Source organism: Bidens hawaiensis, unplaced genomic scaffold (genome assembly GCF_021521415.1).
Source record: "Bidens hawaiensis isolate Kalapana, Puna unplaced genomic scaffold, B.hawaiensis_p1.1 tig00041311_1, whole genome shotgun sequence".
In the NCBI taxonomy this organism is placed as follows: domain Eukaryota; kingdom Viridiplantae; phylum Streptophyta; class Magnoliopsida; order Asterales; family Asteraceae; genus Bidens; species Bidens hawaiensis.
The window spans coordinates 50,437-70,604 of NW_027497321.1; the positions used below are offsets into that span (position 1 = coordinate 50,437).

At 36.5% G+C, this 20,168-nt stretch overlaps 2 protein-coding genes and 1 pseudogene across 3 annotated transcripts; 1 reads left to right on the forward strand and 2 right to left on the reverse strand.

Annotated features, from left to right (window-relative positions):
• The first annotated feature begins 5,253 nt into the window (after positions 1–5,253).
• On the forward strand, positions 5,254–8,451 carry LOC143592867 (lysM domain receptor-like kinase 3). The gene is made up of 11 exons (XM_077072670.1): positions 5,254–6,041; positions 6,120–6,200; positions 6,276–6,578; positions 6,671–6,816; positions 6,955–7,044; positions 7,124–7,229; positions 7,314–7,465; positions 7,547–7,644; positions 7,725–7,872; positions 7,957–8,064; positions 8,159–8,451. The coding sequence occupies exons 1-11, from the start codon at positions 5,453–5,455 to the stop codon at positions 8,321–8,323; spliced, it is 1,986 nt and encodes a 661-aa protein (XP_076928785.1). The 5' UTR covers positions 5,254–5,452; the 3' UTR covers positions 8,324–8,451.
• Positions 8,452–8,520: 69 nt separating this feature from the next.
• LOC143592868 (clavaminate synthase-like protein At3g21360) lies at positions 8,521–10,510 on the reverse strand (annotated as a pseudogene). The gene is made up of 3 exons (XR_013146000.1): positions 10,125–10,510; positions 9,664–9,924; positions 8,521–9,307 (listed from the first exon to the last, which is right to left on the reverse strand). The product of XR_013146000.1 is annotated as a clavaminate synthase-like protein At3g21360 (transcript).
• Positions 10,511–13,757: 3,247 nt separating this feature from the next.
• LOC143592864 (clavaminate synthase-like protein At3g21360) lies at positions 13,758–16,917 on the reverse strand. The gene is made up of 3 exons (XM_077072669.1): positions 16,537–16,917; positions 15,807–16,060; positions 13,758–14,124 (listed from the first exon to the last, which is right to left on the reverse strand). The coding sequence occupies exons 1-3, from the start codon at positions 16,915–16,917 to the stop codon at positions 13,758–13,760; spliced, it is 1,002 nt and encodes a 333-aa protein (XP_076928784.1).
• Positions 16,918–20,168: the final 3,251 nt, after the last annotated feature.

Sequence of the window (20,168 nt, forward strand, 5' to 3'; positions counted from 1 at the left end):
GTCGTAGATGTGGTTGACCGGTAGACGATCGAACCACGCTCTAGCTGGCCCAACAAGCGTCATTTAGAACATGTAACAACACGTGGGTTCCGTCCAATTGCTGACGGTTGCCCCCGCTATGAATCTGTTCAAATGATCGTCTGGATCAGATATACCATCATATGTGCCTATGTTGGACATTTGTTTGGCACTTTTTGGGGCAATTGCTTCCGCAATGTCCCTTGCAAATTTGGACGTTCCCGCATTTGCAACAGTTGGTCTAAATGTTTTGGAGAAGTCACGTGGGCTTCCACCTGCGTCTTTTGGTTTGAAGGCTTCCCCAAAACGCCTTCTCGGTTGGGAGTCCGTTTCTTTACGCTTCCCTTTCGCCTTATGACGAGGGTTTGCGTCTCTATCGGATTCCTCCGAATCATCGTCCAAGTATTCTTCGAATTCGTCAGCCTGTTGGACGGAACGCAAGCGTTCGTCCAACTCAGCTTGGAATTCCTTCTGACGTGCCTCCGCCCATGCCTTAACTTCATCGAGTGTTTGGCGATGGAGCCTTGTTCGTTTCTCTAACTGGGTATCGGTGAATCCCAGTGAGCGATTATTTACTGCACTTGCCCCAGCTTGGGTAACTGGGGTAGTGTTCGTAAAATTTACTTCACTTGCCCCGGCTTGGGTAACCGGGGTAGTGTTTGTAAAGACTGTGTAGCCGGTATTCCCCCCAGTAGCTGGGGTTGTGGTTACCGGAGTTTCTTTAACCATCTTTCCAGAAGTTTGAAAAAACTGAAAAGAAATGAAGTTCTAGCTTTTATGCACGGATGGCGCCAATGAAGAAACACTAATCGGACCCCGGACAGATTACGGGTAACCTGGGGGTTAGATAGATGCTTCCCACGAGGGGTTGGACCCGGCAAAGATGGTTCTTCTGATAACCTGCAAAACAGACCGTGAGCTCGTCACTGAGAAGGGGGGGGGGGTTCCTCCTTGTGACCACCCTCCGGCGTGAGAATCAGACTAGATTGCTCTTTAAATATAAATGTATATTAAGAGATTGCAAGAGCAGATATCAGGTATAATATGTAATACGAGATAGTATATGATGATAATATGATAAGATGAGATGATCATACCATTTGGGGTATTTATAGCCGAAGGTAGGTTTCCAAGAAGGTGTAGCCGGCTGAATAGTATTCCTGGTTCGGGATCTCGTTGTTTGCGCAGTATGTAGTCTCCAACATTGAAGCTGCAATTTTATTCGTGTTTTCCCCAACTGGGGTTCTACACGCATCAGCCTGCACAACGTTCATTGCGCCACGAGATGCGCGAGCGTCCCATCTCTGACAAATGCTTCGACCATGTCCTTTACGTCTATGCATTCTTAAGTGTTGTGGCCTTTTGTCCTGTGAAAGTCACAGTATTTGCTCCGATCAGCATTGTGACGATGTCGGATTATTGGAGCCTTTGGCCATGGGAGCTCCTCAGTGGCGAATATCTCGGTGACGCTTTTGGTGAGTGGCGTCCATCTGGAGTTCTTGTTTGACTGTACGTTATCCCTTCCGCCTAACCGATGTTGCAAGCCGGATGAGGTGTCAAAGTTTACCCTTGACTGCCAAATGCCTAGCTTCCGTTTTTTGTTTAGTCGGGCGGTGAGGACGTTGTCTTCTCTTGTTTTCTGGGTGTAGAGGTTTGTGCTCTGTGGGAGATCTCTACCCAGTTGCTTCTCCGTTTCCGCAAAGCGTTTTGCTGCTGTCATGATGGCATCCCATGTGGATGGCATGCCATCTTTACCCGTTAAGGTGCGGATGAGCTCTGGGTCGTTCGCGCCCTGGATGAAAGCAGCGCGAACAAGATCTTCGCTGATATTACCCAGACTTAGCTTCTTTGAATTGAAGCGAGTGATGAAGTCTGGCAAAGATTCATCTTCCTCTCGAATGCATTTGAGGATTGTCCATTGCTCTTCGGTATACTTTCTTTGTTGGCTGAAGTGTTGGCTAAACTTCTGCTGGAAGTCTGCCCAGTCGTAGATGTGGTTGACCGGTAGACGATCGAACCACGCTCTAGCTGGCCCAACAAGCGTCATTTAGAACAACCCAAATTGACCCATTTTGACCCATTTAATTAATACCTATGACCCAAATCAACCCATTTGAATTTTAAAACAACCCAAATTGACCCATTTGGAATGGTTTGGGTCAAGGTTGCCACCCCTAGCCAAAGTGGTAAAATTCATTTTACCATTTCATAAATCAAGTTATCCGAAATTTATACAATTGTTGCGTAGCTAGATAGAGTTTCTAAAAAGAATTACTTCCACAGTCTCATTTAAAGTGTTAACATTTTCCTTTTTATTTTGTCCTAATACAAATGCTTAATTTTAAAATTTATTAGTCACTTTCCAAGTTTACCATTAAACACACACAACTAACATTAATAAACAATATTTATGGACCCAATTTCCAAGGGCATTATTGTCATTTGGTAAACAAAGAAAACAATAATTTAATCTACCTTAAACTTTGTGTTTTTCAAACTAAGACACTTTGACCGGGACGGAGGGAGTATCAGTTTATATAGTGATATTGATCAATATCATTCTTTATGAATGCTACACTAATGTCATTTCCAATGTGATGTAGTGATAGAAAACATGAATTTATCAATAGAGATCCAAGTTTAATCCCGACTTACAACATTTTGGAAGGACATGGGTGGCTCAATGAATGAAGAATTGAGATCTTTGTGATTTACAGTTCGATGATAAGGGCGTCCGGGTTTTACCACCAGTGAGCCTTCGGGCAAGTGAGTCTTCCCCGGAACTGGAGATAACTTAGAGGCACTTAAGAGCTCCGTGCGACTTAGTTGGGTTAGCCAGCGGTGACTTTTTGACATTAGATAACTCCGCACAAAATACCTAGACATTTTATATTTATTAAAAAAATGAATGCTACACTGATGCTATAAAACCATTTAAGATAGCCAAAGTTATGAATATATAATTCCGTACCGTTACTAAACACTCGTCGCATTACTTTGACGTCCTAGTCAATCTCTGGTTTGACACCATCACTTCAACGGTCAAGATCGATTTGATTTGCTACTTGTGTTTTATTCCTTCCGTTTGCTACTTGTGTTTTGTTCCTTCCCTACGCTTAACGCCGTTTCTTTTCCGTCTTTTCTGGTACGGAACAACAAAACTACTCAAAAGCAGGTTACCCTAGACCACCCGTTGGATGTACCTATAACACATAAAAAATGGTCATGCTCACATTTTATTTTTATTTTATTAAAAGTTAGCTTATTAAATAGCTATGATCTATACTTTATAAATATAAAAAGTTTTATAAAAAGTATTTCAAAAAGTTGTTTAATGTCTGTCGAAAACAATTATAATTCATAAAGGATCAAATTTTTTTAAGCGAATCTATCCTGGGTTTTTGTTAACGAGAAAAGAAATCAAATTGAAATAAATGAAATGGTAGTTCGATTATGTTTGCTTTGATAAACGACTTTTGTAATTAAGTTATTACTATATTTGAACAAATAACCGACTTATTCAACCAGACACGACGTAAAGGTTTTGCGACAATTTTTTGTATAACATAGTTGTCATTGTTTATTCTTCTGTGATTAATGAAATTATTGTTGATACTTTATTGGCGTTGTACTCGTTAATTAAAACTATCCTGAATCCATACAACATTCAAACCAAAGGTAAACCAGTCCATATTTTCTATTGATCAACCCGTTTCTAACAAAAACTGATCGATTATAAAAGCAAAAAAATAAATAAAAATAAATAAATAGAGATCAACTGTATGTTTGATTTTGACCTATAGCTTGACCGACTCATCCTCGTTCCTAGCCTTATGTTCCGTCCAATGGGATTTTATTGATCTAATACGGTTTAAAACTAATAAATAGTCATAATCGAATATTATCACATTGATGGCCTTTGTATTTTTATGAAAATACGGCCAAAATGATTGCATCTTCTAGTATTGTAATTTGTAAACATCTAAAATATCATTATATTATGAGAAATTTTTTTAAAAACTTGTCAAATAATTGTGTATTTATGACGTCAGTTTTGATATCTGAATTAAATTGCTATGTAAATTTTGGATTAGGTTGAAAGTTGGACATGTACAGAATAATAGAGTGTACAAAGCTACAAACATATCCAAAATAATTATTAGAATATGGGGAAAACATTGGTGCCACCTTCCTTGGTATTATTTTTAGTCGATACACATGCATTCTAGCTTTCATGTTCCCTCTTGGTGGGCCACTACCCTCCCTGTGTATAATCATTATCCTACCTTTTTATATTTGTATTAGATCATAATATTCGAAATGTAGTATGATTATAATTTCATACTTAAAAAATGTTAGATAAAAGAATCGTGGTTTTGATACATATAAATATGACGCATACCATGGTTGTGTAAAAAGCTCACGACTTACGCCTCGTTAGAAGTTCTCTTGAGATTGACTCGTTTAAAACAAGCCAAATCGTCGACTCTAGTAAAAGAGCCGAGTTCGATGCAATATAAAATTGTAAATTCACTCATTTTTTTAATGTTCAAATTTAACGTATATATAAACTATCACAACTCAAAATCAGAAGATATCACTAAGGCTAAAATGATGTATGTTATAAACATATCACGTGTTAAAAAACAAAACTTTTAGATTTTGAAAAATAAGGAGCAAGCTCGAGTCAAGTTCAAGCTCAAGCTCAAGATTTTAACTCATTAAAATAAGTGAATTAATTAAACCGGAACAACCAAATTAGTAAACGAGCACAACTGGTGATATCAACTCGTTTACAACCCTAGCAATACCTTTATCCAAAAGAGTATTTCCGTCAATTCACCTTGTAAACAAATCTTTTTCAAAAAAATTTTATAACTATGCCAGTCACACTTGGTAAATAATCCAATACCCACACTTAACATACAAAGTCCTCATGCGCCATAGTTACACTTGAATTAATAAAACATGTATAAAAGTTAACTAATTGCGCATGAAGTAAATAATTACGTGACCTATATTTAAAACTATGTACGCATCGTACGTTAAACATTCCGTATACAATAACTTTCCCCCTTACACTACAAATATTTACAAACAAAAAAAAATTAATCTACAACACATAGCTGTATGTAACTCGTAACGAGTTTAAATTTAAAATTTATTTAAAAAATCCGAACACAAAAGGCAACTACATGTAACATGTACGTTTATAAATTATAATATTATGTTTCTACTTTTTACTGCTCGCACGAGGCGTCAATATCAGCAGTAGTTAAAGTACCCACCCCTGTTCTCCTCCGTCTTCTTCCTCTTTCTTCTTCGCTGGCATCATTCATAACATAATAATAACAACAATAATAATAATAATAATAATCAAAATCAAATCCCTAATTCAATTCACTTCCAATTCATCATTCAAACTCACTTCCACATGTTCAATTTCAATCCCATGCTGCTATTCCTCTTACTCCTCTTCAATTCACCATGTTCTGCATACCCCACGCCGTTAAACTGCACTGAACCATCTCGACTATGCACCTCATTCCTAGCCTTCACTCCTTCCGCTAACCGAACCCTAGACATCATCATGAGCATGTTCGACGTCTTGCCACACGACCTCACTGTCGAAGGCAACGGCCGTAATTACGTCTTTGTTCGAAAGAACTGTTCATGTTCTAATTATCCGGTTCACAATTACTTGACTAATACTACTTACACTGTACGGAAAACCGGCGGATCTGTCTATGATTTGGTGGTCGATGCCTACGGTGGACTGGCGTACTTGTCGAATTCGACTCGGCCGGCTCGTGCTGGTGCGGTCGTCTCGTTGCAGATGTTTTGCGGTTGTTCGAGTGGTTTGTGGAATTATTTGATGAGTTATGTGATGCAGGATGGGGATAGTGTAGAGTTGTTAGCGAGTCGGTTTGGTGTTAGTATGGATAGTATTGAGACCGTTAACGGAATTAATAATCCGGATAATATTACCGTTGGTGCGCTTTATTATATACCTTTGAATTCAGGTTAGTTAGTTAGTTAGTTAATTAGTTAGTTAACTTATTTAGAGATGAATCTGATTGCATTAGTTTATAATCTTGTAGTTCCGGGTGAGCCGTATCCTATTAAGAATAACTCATCACCTGCGCCCGCTCCATCGCCGTCTTCTGATGCAATTGTTGTAGGTAAGCCGTAAGTTGTGTGTTTCCGATAACTTACACGGGACGGATTGATTGAGACTGTAAAGTTTTGTTTTGTAGAGGGAACTGGAAGTGATCACAAGAGTGATTCGAAACATTGGTGGATTATTGGGAGTTTAGGTGTTGGTTTTGCTCTGATCGTAGCGGTTGTGGCGCTTTTTGTGTGTGTGAGATCGTCGAATTGGTTCCGTGATGGACAGAGGAATCAGTTGAAGGATCTTGAAAATGAGCAGGTGGCTCATAAGTTTCATATATTGAGAAATTCAAGCTTTTGGTGTGGTTCAGGGAGACTCTGCTGCAAAACTAATGATTGGGAGCAAACAGTTGAGGAAACCAGTGACCGCCATACTAACATTCCAAAAGGTTTGGACTCGTTTAATCGATTAAGCTTTTATTTGTTAACTGCAAGCTTGATTTTTGACGTGATCTGGTGTTGTTCTTTTTTGTTATTGCAGTTATTGGGACAGATGTGTTTGATGTAGAGAAACCTGTTGTGTTTTTATATGAAGAAGTTTTTTCATGCACAGATGGTTTCTCAGAGTCTAATCTTTTAGGCCACGGGACGTATGGTTCTGTGTATTATGGTTTACTTCGTGAGCAGGTTTGTTGTTTGTATGCATTTGAATAATGACTTTCAATCCGTTTGACTAGTTTGACCCGTTAGACCTAAAGCGTTACATATAACTGAAGTGAAATGATTATCACTATCTCGATTATACTGATCTTGATATTATCTCAGGAAGTTGCTGTCAAAAGGATGACTGCAACAAAAACTAAAGAGTTCATAGCAGAAATGAAACTATTGTGCAAGGTTCACCATACAAATTTGGTAAGAATTCTAAATCTCAATTTTTTTAATGTCTTTCAAGTTTCAAGTATTGACTTTGTTTGGTTTTCTTGTTGTCAAGGTAGAACTTATGGGTTATGCAGCTAGTGATGATGAGCTTTTCCTCATTTATGAGTATGCTCAAAAGGGTTCTCTCGGAAGTCACTTACACGATCCTCAAACCAAGGGTAATATTGTAATTTCAACATACAGTTATCCTACAAAACATTAAGATGTGAAATGAATAAACAAAAATGCATCATATCATGTAGGTCATCCTACATTATCTTGGATTATGAGGGTTCAAATCGCATTAGATGCAGCAAGAGGTCTAGAATACATACACGAACACACTAAGCCTCATTATGTTCATAGAGATATTAAAACAAGCAACATTTTACTTGATGGTGCCTTCAAAGCCAAGGTATATACCTATCTTACTTGCCTCACTAGTAAATATTAAATCCCATCACTTAGCACGTTTAAACAACATTTCTTTAAACAGATTTCAGATTTTGGGCTGGCAAAACTTGTTGGAATAACTAACGATGGAGAAGCTTCAACTACAAGAGTTGTTGGAACTTTCGGTTATTTAGCTCCTGAGTAAGTTTATAACTTTCTACAAATGGCTTTTGCATTAAATACCAATATATTATGCACATTTTGATCCTTTAATATCACAGATACTTGAGGGATGGTTTAGCTACAACAAAAAGTGATGTATATGCATTTGGAGTTGTTCTTTTTGAGTTAATATCGGGAAAGGAAGCCATTACACGAACAGATGCTGTTGTGAAGAAAAACACCGACAGACGCTCACTGGCATCCATTGTAAGTTGATTCCCAAGTTCAAAATATTGAATTTGTTAATTTTGAAGATTCTTAATCTTGTAAAATTGTTGTATGTAACTGCAGATGTTGGCAGCACTTAAACACTCTCCTGACTCAATGAGTATGTCGGGCTTAAAAGACCATATTGACCCCAACCTGTTGGATTTATTCCCTCATGACTGTGTTTTCAAGGTACCATATGAGATTATATATATCTTTCTCTGGTTCTAAACAGTTTTGTATGCAACATTACAACTCGATCATCAATTATTATTTGCATTTGCAGATGGCCATGCTGGCAAAACAATGTGTCGAGGACGACCCGATTTTGAGACCAGACATGAAGCAAATTGTAATTTCATTGTCTCAGATTCTTTTATCATCTGTTGAGTGGGAAGCTACTCTTGCTGGAAACAGCCAGGTTTTTAGTGGCCTCGTTCAAGGTCGGTAGTTTCATTGGGCCCCACGGTGTCATTTTTCTCTAGAATATTAATCTTGTGTTTTTGAAGGGGGCCTATTCTCGGTGTTCAGCTTTACACTGCCTGCGTGTGTGTAAATAGTCGAGTAGATGGTTTGGTATAGTGTCATTTATACGTACACATGTATTTGTTTATTTATGATGGTTTGTTATTGAGGGTTCCTTGTAATAAAAAGATGAAACATTAAGTAGGCTATCATTCATTTGGTTTACCGTTTATAGTACTTGATATGTACCAACAAGTAGCCCCGGCCCCACCAATGTGTACCACACGAGCTACAATTGAACAATTAGAACATCTCCGACGTGGTGATGATGTGGAAGAGAGAGGGAGGTGGGAAGACAGGCACAAATGAGGATGTGGAGAGGCGTGAGCGCGGGTGAAATCGCGGATGACAATAGGCCAAGTTATAACTTAAGACCTCAAAAAAACCACTATAGATCCCATGGATATCTAATAAAACATGTATCCCAACTTTATTGAAGTTTCGTACAGAAACACAAATTTAATAACTCCACAAACCACACCTTTTGTTTTGAAGATCATAGCGAATAGTTAATAATGCAAATGATAGTGTTGGTTCCCATCACTTGCAAAGGGATGCGAGTATCCGACGAGGTGGCTTTAGTAGCGGCTGCCGCCCGTGAAGGACCATCAAGTTATTAATAAGCATAACATCACCTTTCTTCCAAGGTATGACAACACATTCTTGTTCCATGAGTTTCAAGCATTCTTTGATGGCATGAATATCAGGTACCGGATCGCCATTTCCTAGCTCAACATACGTGTCCTGGTTATCAATGGTATCATACATTGGACCGGTGTTACTCAACACAAGATTATTAAACCAAGTTTTACGTTGATTTTCCTTGTCAAGTCTAGTGGCTGGCAATGGACCTGTTACAAGTTTCACGGCATTCTCCATCCATTCCTGCTTTGTTGCCAGTTCTGCCGCCCTGTCAATCGATCATTTTTCTAGTGAGCCATGTTGAATTTAAAAGTAGTAAAAACCGTATTGGTGAACAATATTTCATGTATATATGTTGAGTCAGTGAAAACTAGATTCAACTAATGATAATGATATAAGCATATTACAATGAAAATGGCGGTTATAAAGTTAACCAACTAATGATAATGATAAGACACTAACAACAAACTTAATATTCAAAGTACTAATGATAATGATAAGACACTAACAACTAACTTACTATAAATGATATAGATATAAAAATAAATGATAAATCGAATGATAATAAGCACATTAGCTATGTAATAGATTAACATATTAAAAGCGGAGGCATAAATCATAAACCTTTGTTCTGCAACATTCTTATCGTCAGTCATGTATGCGGACTTCCAAGTTCCAACACCTACCGCTTGTGGACATCGGACGTCCTTCATCACATACTATTTTTTTATATGTCAATCCATGCTTCTCAATTTGTGCAACAAACTCCGGGTATTTCTCTCTCATCTTTTCATATATAATATGACTCAGAACAATCGGAGTTTCTCCCCCAATTCCCGGTTCTTCCTCACAAAAGAAAAAAACCTTGGACGGAAAGTTTGGAATCTGTTAAACAAATTGTAATAATGGTTTTAAGATCTTAATTCATTGTCAACAAGATTAAGAGAAAAAGTATGCTAACTTTGTTAGTTGAGGTTATTATAATAATAATAATTGTTATAATTTTATTTATCTTTATCATCAGTTGATTAGCTTTATCATCATTACAGGCTTACGTAATAAACTACTATTAACATAATACGTACGTAAGCCATCTCATGATGGAAAGGAATTTGCTTATCAAGAGGGCTTTCATTGGCGGTGTAAACCCGACCAACGACTTTGGTTCGAGGGGCCCGACCACCCATGTAGACCATTTCAGGGAAGCCAAAAGCTTCAACAACGTCGTTGAAGTCGGAAGGAGATGTAACCGGGAAGCCTCGGAAGAGAATAACACCACTTTTTTGGAGAAGAGACTCAAGCCATTGCTTCTCCAATCTGTTCAAACACTGTGATATCAGTGTTAGTGATTGGGGACAACACCACCGGGAAGAGAAGGCTGCCGTCGGCCCCGTCGCCGAAAGATTTTTGCTCTGGCAGGTTTGTTTCTTGGAAGAATCTTCCGGTGGCCATTTGACAATTGTCTCTTGTGGACTGGATTATTCATTATACTATGTAGAATCTTTTTGGACATATGTTAACGGTATATTAAGCTCATTAGATACCCGGCCTTTTAAGTTTTCAATGTTAATATATTATTATGCATTTATGCTACGAATATGATATAAATAACTTATAATATAACACCACTTGAACACAAGACAAGGATAGTATATATATATCAATCAATCAATCATACCCAGTGGGATCTCACCCATAGCAAGCTATAAGTAGGGTCTGGGGAGGGTGTGATGTAGGCACACCGTACCTCTATCCAGATGGGATAGAGAGGTGGCTTCCAGGGAGACCCTCGGCTCTAAAAAATATGTTTGAGGGGATATAGGAGGAAATTAAGTTTAACAATAATATAACTAGTAATAGCCCGTAATAGAATAAGAACTACTAATAAATAAAACTATATAATATATGACATTAAAATAGCATAATGGTGTGCAACCAAAATAGGTAAACAGTAGCTCCTTTAATAATTCATATCGCCCTAAAAATCCTTAGCTTTAATTCTACGTCTCCAAGAACTCCTATCCTCAACCATGTCCCCTGAAAGGTTTAGGTTTATCAAATCCTGCCTAATCCTCTCCTCCCAAGTCAATCTAGGTCGGCCTCTACCCCTCCTCCCCTCTATAGTAATGTTTTCTACGATTCTAACATGATTCGTCGTCTGTCTTCTCTTCACATGACCAAACCATCTCAGTCTCCACTCTCTTATCTTGTCGGATATGTTAGCTACATCTAATCTCTCCCGGAACACACATATATATATATATATATATATGATTTGTATCTGATTTACATTTTAACTTTTTCATATGGATTGTCGTAACACCTCGCGACCTGAGTTAAGTAGTGATTCGATTCAAACGGACCCAATGTTTGTTGGCCAAATTTGAATCATACTAAGAATGAACGTTACAGCCTTAATGGGTCACAAGCTAAGAAGGATTGTTTCATTTCATTATCACAACATATCATCCATATTCTATACTTCTTGTATGTTCTCTAACGCTATATGCATAAAGAAAAGGAAAGAAAAAGGCCTCAAAATTTTAGTTAGTTTTAGGCCTCCGAGGACGTTGAGCCGGCTCTGGGACCATCAAGTTATTAATACGCAAGGCCGGCTCATAGGGGTGGCGGGGTGGTCGACGGCCACGGGCCCGACACCCCATTAGGCCCGATTTTTTTTTTAAAAAATTATATTTATTTTTATTAAAAACAATATATATATTTAGTGTTTAAACTTAATTACATGACAACTAGCTTGGTCTAGTGGCAAAAGGTTATTGCTCACAACCAAAAGGTTATAGGTTTGAGTCTCTTTTAAGACATTTTTAATTCTTTTTTTATACAAATTTTTTTTGCACATTCCAAATTATAACCAATTAAACGTATGTCAATATTTAATTGTTTAAACTAACAAAATACTCATTTTTAACTAAGGCCCGAAAAAAATTTCGCCTCCAGCCCAATTTTTTTTACTTTCTCGGAGCCGGGCCTATTAATAAGCATAACATCACCTTTCTTCCAAGGTATGACAACACATTTTTGTTCCATGAGTTTCGAGCGGTCTTTGATGGCATGAGTATCAGGTACCGGATCGCCACTTCCTAGCTCAACATACGTGTCCTGGTTATCAATGCTATCATACATTGGATCGGTGTTACTCAACACAAGATTATTAAACCAAGTTTTACGTTGACTTTCCTTGTCAAGTCTAATGGCTGGTAGTGGACCTGTTACGAGTTTCACAGCATTCTCCATCCATTCCAGCTTCGTTGCCAGCTTCGCCGCCTTGTCAATCGATCATTTTTCTAGTGAGCCATGTTGAAAGAATTTAAAAATAGTATAAATCTGTATTGATAAATAATATTTTATGTATACTGAGTGAGTCATGAAAACCATCTCTCTATACAAATAAATTACAATGAGAATGATAGTGATACAGTAACCACTAATGATAATGATACGATACTATAATAAGTAATAACTATCTTAAAATTCAAAACACATAGACTATTTACTATAACAAATATAAATTATTAAAACCGCAGATTTGGACAAACTACAAGGATGAAATTGCAAGTGAAATGAAATGAAACTACAAGGACGAAACATAAATGGGTTAACGACCAGATTTAACGAGAATCGTGTTTAATTGCAAGTGAAATGAAACTACAAGGATGAAATTGCAAGCTTGAAACTATTGGATTAAAACCGCAGATTTGGACAAACCATAAGGACGAAAACCGCAGTTCACTAAAATAAATATTATAGTATATAAATAGTGAAAAGACATTTATACTCCTGACTTAACAATTAAATTTAACGGGGTTAGTGATTTGGATGTAATTGGCAAGAACTGAGAAACGTGGAGGGTTTATATGCAAAAATAAACTTTTTGGACTAAAATTGCATTATTTGTCAAACCAGAAGAACGAAAATGACACTTTACTCTAAATTCGACTAACACATTAGCTAATGTAATGGATTAGCATATATAAAGGTGATGCATAAATTCTAAACCTTTGCTCTGTGACATTCTTATCATTAGTTATGTATGCGGACTTCCAACTTCTACCTTATGTGGTCGTCGGATATTCTTTGTCACACATTATTTTTTTCGTCAATCCGTGCTCCTCAGTCTGTGCAACAACTCCGGGTATTTCTCTCTCATCTTCTCGTATATAATATGACTCAAAGGTATCAGAGTTTCTCCCCCAATTCCTGGTTCTTCCTCACAAAAGAAAAAAACCTTGGACGGGAATCTGGAATCTGGAATCTATCAAACAAATTGTAATAATGTTTTTTCTAATTCAGGCCTCGAGCTTTATATCTTTTATGATCTCCACCAAAACCACCAATGAGACCAAACCGTACCACGTACCCTTCGAGTCTATAACTTTGTCGGCTTCATAGTCGTTGTTGGATATATTTTCACATAAATAACCAAGCAGATTGCGACTAATCATCAAGGCATTTCTAACCCTACGTAAAAATTTTCATATAAACACGCAAAAGTGCTGAATTGCTAATAATTGGTTTATTATAAAAAAAAGCTTATTCTACAGCAAGATAAACTAGTAATTCTGAATTTATAGAAAAACGAAGTAATATAAAAAGTTGTATACAAATTCACGCCTACATCTTCGAGTCTAGAACACACCCCACGTGAGACGAACATGAACGAAAACATAGACCGTCTCGACATGGCCGGTATGTTTTGATCACTTGCAAAGGGATACAAGTATGCGGCGAGGAGGCTTTAGTAACGGTTGTCGGCCGTGAAGGACGGTCAAATTATTAACAAGCATAACATCACCTTTTTTCCAAGGTATCGCGACACAATGTTCTTCCATGATTTTTAGCAAGTCTTTGAGTACATTTTCAGGCACAAGATCACCATTTCCAAGCTCAACGTATGGGTCACGATCTTGAATTATACCAGTTGTTGGACCTATTTTACACGTCGCAAGATTGTTGAACCAAGTTTTTTGTCCAGTCTCTTTGTTGAATCTAATGGCTTGCACCGGACCTGTTATGATTCTTATACCATTCTCTATCCATTCCAACTTTGTTCCTAGCCTTTTTGCCCTGTAAATCAAACATTCTCATGAGAACTAGAAAGATATACATTACATAAAACCAAAAATAAAAAGAAAAAAAAAACGTTTAAAATTCATGCGCTTGAACCGATACAGGTTATTAAAAAAAACGGTAAAAACATCTAGAAGGCTTAGGAGGTGTTTGGGATTGCTTCTTAAAAGTGCTAATGGCTTTTTGGAGAGGCAAAATATCCAAAATGCCCTTCCAAAAGCACCTAAAAGCTCCAAAGCTCCAAATTGGAGCTTTTAGGTGCTTTTGGAGGGGCATTTTGGATATTTTGCTTCTTCAAAAAGCCATAAGCACTTTTAAGAAGTAATCCCAAACATGCTCTTAGGCGGTGCCCGATACAACTTTTTATGCTTCTTGGAAAGGATGCAGGGCACCATCTATCATCTATCTTAGGCTATGTGTAGTGTAGGGGCTATACAAAATATGACGTTTTGTGTCATGTGACGCCCAGTCAGCAAATTGTGAGTTTTTGTTTTAAAGGTGTAGTGATGTTGTAACCCAATATATATATATATATATATAGAAAAGGGTTCAAATAAGAATAAATAGTTTTCTAAGAATGATAAGAACCAATAGATTTTTGACATGTGGCACTACAACCTATGGTGAAAGAATAATTCTAGGAAACTATGACGGTTTTTGGTAATTTTAAATTCCAACCATTGATTAACATGATTTAATGGCTAAGATTTATTCATAGTCTTCCTAGGAAACTTCTTCTTTTTAGAATAACCCTCCACTATATATATATATATATATATACCACACACAACACAATATAATAATAATAATCTTCAAAAGATCCGCCGACAAAAAACACACCCCCTCGCCTCACCCCCTATCGCCCCATTTATCGCATGAGGACGGTGTTCAAACCCAAAATCGCCCAATTTATGAGCATTTGTCGTCCCACTACGGATACCTTAGCCTCTTTATTCATGTTTAAGCATTCTATCTAGCCTTGTTAAGACACTTGTCATTAGAGGCATCAACTCTCTTTTGCATGGAATTTCGTTTGGGCAATATTGGTGTCTAAGAATACCAGATCGATTATATCATTTATATGTTAAAATTCTAATGGTATGCATATTTTGGTCTATTATTATTATTATTATTATTATTATTATTATTATTTTAAAGAGTTTTTTGGTCAGAAATATATATTTTGATTTCCCATAATATTTTGTGTGTATTGAGTAATTGAAAATTAAAGATTAAAATAAAAGTAATGATGAAGTAAGGAAACAATGATAATGATAAAATGTTAACAACTATTCTAATATTTATACAAAAGATAGAATAGTTACTAATAAACAAACTTAAGTTAATAAATAGTAGACTAGGAGAAAGTTAACGTACAAATTAAATTAACGTGTTATTTGTGAGAATCAAGTAGTTTATAATTACACTACGATGTAATTACATAATTACATTATGTGTATATATAATTACACTATTTGATTCTTACAATTAGCACGTTAATTTAATAATAATATAAAGATAATAAACTAAGGCTAATATTACACATTTTCATATTGATGTTAATCGCTATGTATCAATATAAAGTTGATGAGTTTTCTTGTGTTGCAACTTATAAGATTTAGTTACAACAATCTAATCTAAGTTATCTAATTAATGAAGATAAATTATCAAGATAGAACCTTTCATCTGCAACATTCTTGTCATCTGTCATGAATACAGACTTCCAACCTCTGCCACCAATCGAAGATGAATGATCCTCATCACCTGTTACAGTTATAAACCTTAATCCATGCTCCTCCAGTTTATCAACAAACTCCGGGTGCTTCTCTTTCATTTTCTCGTACACGATATGACTCAAAACTATCGGAGTTTCTCCCCCGCTTCTTGGTTCTTCTTCACAAAAGAAAAATAACTTTGTAGGGAAGTTCGGAAGCTGTTTCACAAGTACAAAATAAGATCCAAATAAGTCACATGTTTTCGGAGTATTTATGGACCATCAAGGACTACTAATATGATATTTAAATCAAATATTCTTTTCTTGAATTAATAGGTGGTTAAGGATTCCACTAATTAGTTTTAGGCGTTTATTGAAGTTTTTTACTTGTTACCCTTGCAAGCGGACTCATGCAAGCTAGACAATTCTTTTGAAGTTTGTTGGTGTGGTAAACAATCAGTAAGTTCGCTTGGGTGGCAAGCGAACTTTATAGAGACTAACATCATTTATGACATTTCACCAAACTCTATGGAGTTGGCTTTCCACCTAAGCGGCCACAAATAGCAAAGTAAGAACTTTCAAAATACGTCTAGAAATATTTATCTTAATCATAAACCACCTACTAATTAATCCAAACAATTCTTAACGTGAGAAACCAAACCGAGGAAGAAGGATCAAAGATTTGTTTAACATACATAAGACATCTCGTGATGGAAAGGAATTTTCATCTCCGGGGGGCTTTCATTGGCGGTGTAAACCCGACCAATGACTTTGGTTCTAGGTGCTCGACCTCCTGTGTAGACGATTTCAGGATAGCTGAAAGCCTCAACCACGCCATTGAACTCGGAAGGAGAGGTAACAGGGAAGCATCGGAAAAGAATAGCACCTCTCTTTTGTAGAAGAGATTCCAGCCATGGTTTCTCATCATTTATAGCCTTTTCAAACGCTAACACATTTGCTTCTTCGGTAAAAGTAGTGTTGGTGGTTGGTGACAACACAGCCGGAAAGCGAACGCCGTTGCCGTAATGTTTTTGGTCGGGTAGTTCTACTTCTTGGAAAAATTTACCGTTGGCCATTTGTATTGGTTCTCGACTTCTCTCTAAAGATTATATGCATATATATACATAAGGCATGCATGTATACATATGGTTTATCAAGGATTTTTATTTTTTATTTTTTTTTTATTTTGGGACATGATATAACATTTGGATTGTGTCGGATTGTGTCTTTAAGGTTGACTCTTCTTCTGTTTCCTTTATCAATTAGAGTCTTGACAAAATAATTCTACTAAAATTATGAAATAGATGTTCATATTCATTAAATGAAACTATGAACACGTGATATGCTACCTGGAAGATTTTGTTTCTCTCAACGATACGTGTTGGTAACTGTACTACACTACTACGTACACGCGTTGAATAAGAGTTGTTAAAAATATGAATGTGAAAGTAGATATAAGAGAAAAAAGAAAATCTAGACCGATTCATAAATATAACGCGTGACATTGGATATTTACTTATTTAGGGGAAAGCTAATGTACGAAAGAAATTAACGTGTTAATTTTGAGAATCACGTTAATTACTTTACTTGATACGTTAATTTCTTTTGTATTTGATTCAAACCCTACTTATTTATTAGGTATATATACCAATCGCATCAACGGGAATTGAAGGCTCATAAAATATAGATATAAATAATCAGTGGTGGACCTAGAATTTTTTTTCACATGGGTCAGAAATTTTTTTGGTTGATAATCAGTTGACTATCTCCAGGGCGAAGCTCTTTGGGGACCCGGGGTGGCCCCGGTCACTGACATTTCCTCCGTTAGTATGGTAAATTTCATGATTTTCCCCGAAAATATTTATAGGTGTTAAGCGCGGTCACCATCGATGTATTTTTCCAAACTGCTACCGGTCACCAATGATTTTTTTTTTGAAAATATAATCTCCACATCGTTTGGTTTTTTAATAAAATCTCGTAGTTTTAATGAACAAAAGTTACAAAATATAGTAAAAATCTTTGTTTTTATAAAACTCAATATTGAGGAGGCTATTTGTAAAAATAAAAACTTGTTTAAACAAAACATAAAAAAAAGAAAGCGGATTGATTACTGATTAAGGTTTGGATTTTTATAAAACTCACTTGCGCCCCTATAACCTGATCGGCTGTTCCTACCGGACCGGAGACCACCACAGGCCACAGCCACTGGCACCCGTTGTCCACCGCGTCCACCGCCGACTGCCCGTTGCTCAGCACTGTTAGCAAGGTAATAGTTTATCTGTGTGGTGTTGTTAAACATTGTATTTTATTTATATTTGTTAATGTTCGAGGATTATAAAATTAGGGCTTGTAATTGTGGAATTGGGGATTTGGGAAAATTGATCAACTAAGCTTGTAATTGGTATTGTGTGGTAACATTTTACTTTAACTCACCCTAGTGAATTTTCTTAATTAGGTAAATCATGAAAAAATAAGATACTATTTATTCTTTTTTCAAAAAAACGGATGATGAACAAACGAGTAAATGTCACATAGCTTCAACTAGTGAGCCTTTTAATTCTGAAGCTCCACAAAACCACAATCAAATACTAATGATGTGGATCTTAACCAGTTAAATCAACAAGAAAATCATGGTGATTCGGAAGCTCCACAACCACAGTCAAATGCTAATTAAGTGAATCATGATGATTCAGAGATGAAAATATTCAAGAATCGCCTTCACAAGAAGATGTCAGATGAGTATATCGCGAATATCTTGGTGGTTTACATAGAAAAAGAAATTACTGAAACATTTGATTCGGAATCCATAATAAGGAATTGAAAAATCTTAAAGATCGTCGAGCTGCTTTGCAATTCTTCTTTTAAGGTACTCACCCTTCCTCTCGGCTCTCGCATTATTATGAATCTTTTAGGTCTTGTTGGTCTAAAAATAATCTAGTTTTTTTTAAATTGTAAGAACAGTCGTTTGAATAAATGAAAAAAAATATAGATATACATATATATGTCATATTGTTTGTTTTGTCGCTAAATCAGTAGGGGTAGGGATCGATATGAATACGAGTATGAATACAGATATTTGGGACAAAATGCTTATCCCTATATTAGAGGTAGTTGAGCATGAAACAATGATATGTTACATAATAACATGTTATTATGTTTCTTAAACACATAATCAATATGAGCCGTTCCCACTTTAATTAGATGGTACCCTATGAAGTAGGTGTGTTTAAAAAATATTGAATCCGAATTATCTGGAATTTCGGATATCCAAAATTTTGGATTCGGATCCGAATTATCCGAAATATTTTTTTTAATTATTAAAGGAAAATTGGTTTTTATTGGTCCCAACTATTACCTTTTGGTCATTGCCGGTCCCAACTAACGAATTGGTCACTAATGGTCCCAACTTTTAATGTATTTGTTCCTAACGGTCCGCGGCTAACAGAATCCTAACGCCGTTAGTCTCAGCTCGCCGGAAAAAAGATTTTGGCCGGGAAAGTCAACTCTTTTTGCCGGAAAACACCACCTGAACACCGCCGCCACCACCAATTGACTCACCGCCAACCAACCACCATCACTTAAGCACCGTCAACTGATTCCGACGATACTTCTAGGGTTCCGGCGACCTCAATAATTGAGGCTTTTACTAGAAAAGGGTTCCTAAAGGTACGATACAAAGTTACCATGGTGTTTGAGACAAAACTGTTGAGTTTTCGAGACAAAATGTGTGTTTTCCGGCCAAAAACGTTTTTCCGGCGACCTAAAGCTAACGACGTTAGATATCTGTTACTCGCGGACCGTTAGGAACTAATACGTTAAAAGTTGGGACCGTCAGCAGCCAATTCGTTAGTTGGAACCGGCAGTGACCAAAAGTCGATAGTTGAGACAAATAAAAACCAATTTTCCACTATTAAATGATAAATTCAAAAATTTCGGATAATTTTCTGGATATTTTGGAAAATTTCTGGATAATTTTTTGGATTTTTCGGATAATTTTCGGATAATTTATCAGATTTTTCGGAAAACATTTCGGATATTTCGAACATCCGAAACATTTTTAAAAGTAGTCATTTAAAACTTTTTATAATCATTATTATTTTCGGATATTTCGGATATCGATTTATTATCCGTTCGGCTTTTCGAAATTTTGGATCTGGATTCGGATAGTGAAATCTACTATCTGAAAAGTAGAGATATTCGACTTTGAACATCGCTAGTATGAAGTGTAATATTTTACCAGTAAAGAAGAAGAAGAAAGAAAGAAAGAAAGAAAGAAAGAAAAATAAAGGGAGTCACTGAATTTAGTTTTTTTTTTTTTCATTCAAAA

Coding starts and splice junctions, on each gene's coding strand:
- LOC143592867 (XM_077072670.1), top strand. CDS start 5,453: ATGTTCAATTTCAATCCCATGCTGCTATTCCTCTTACTCCTCTTCAAT. Junction 6,579..6,670: donor CCATACTAACATTCCAAAAG/GTTTGGACTCGT, acceptor TTGTTATTGCAG/TTATTGGGACAGATGTGTTT. Junction 8,065..8,158: donor CTCATGACTGTGTTTTCAAG/GTACCATATGAG, acceptor TTGCATTTGCAG/ATGGCCATGCTGGCAAAACA.
- LOC143592864 (XM_077072669.1), bottom strand. CDS start 16,917: ATGGCCAACGGTAAATTTTTCCAAGAAGTAGAACTACCCGACCAAAAA. Junction 16,061..16,536: donor TCCATCACGAGATGTCTTAT/GTATGTTAAACA, acceptor CTTGTGAAACAG/CTTCCGAACTTCCCTACAAA. Junction 14,125..15,806: donor AAGAATGTTGCAGATGAAAG/GTTCTATCTTGA, acceptor TTTGATTTACAG/GGCAAAAAGGCTAGGAACAA.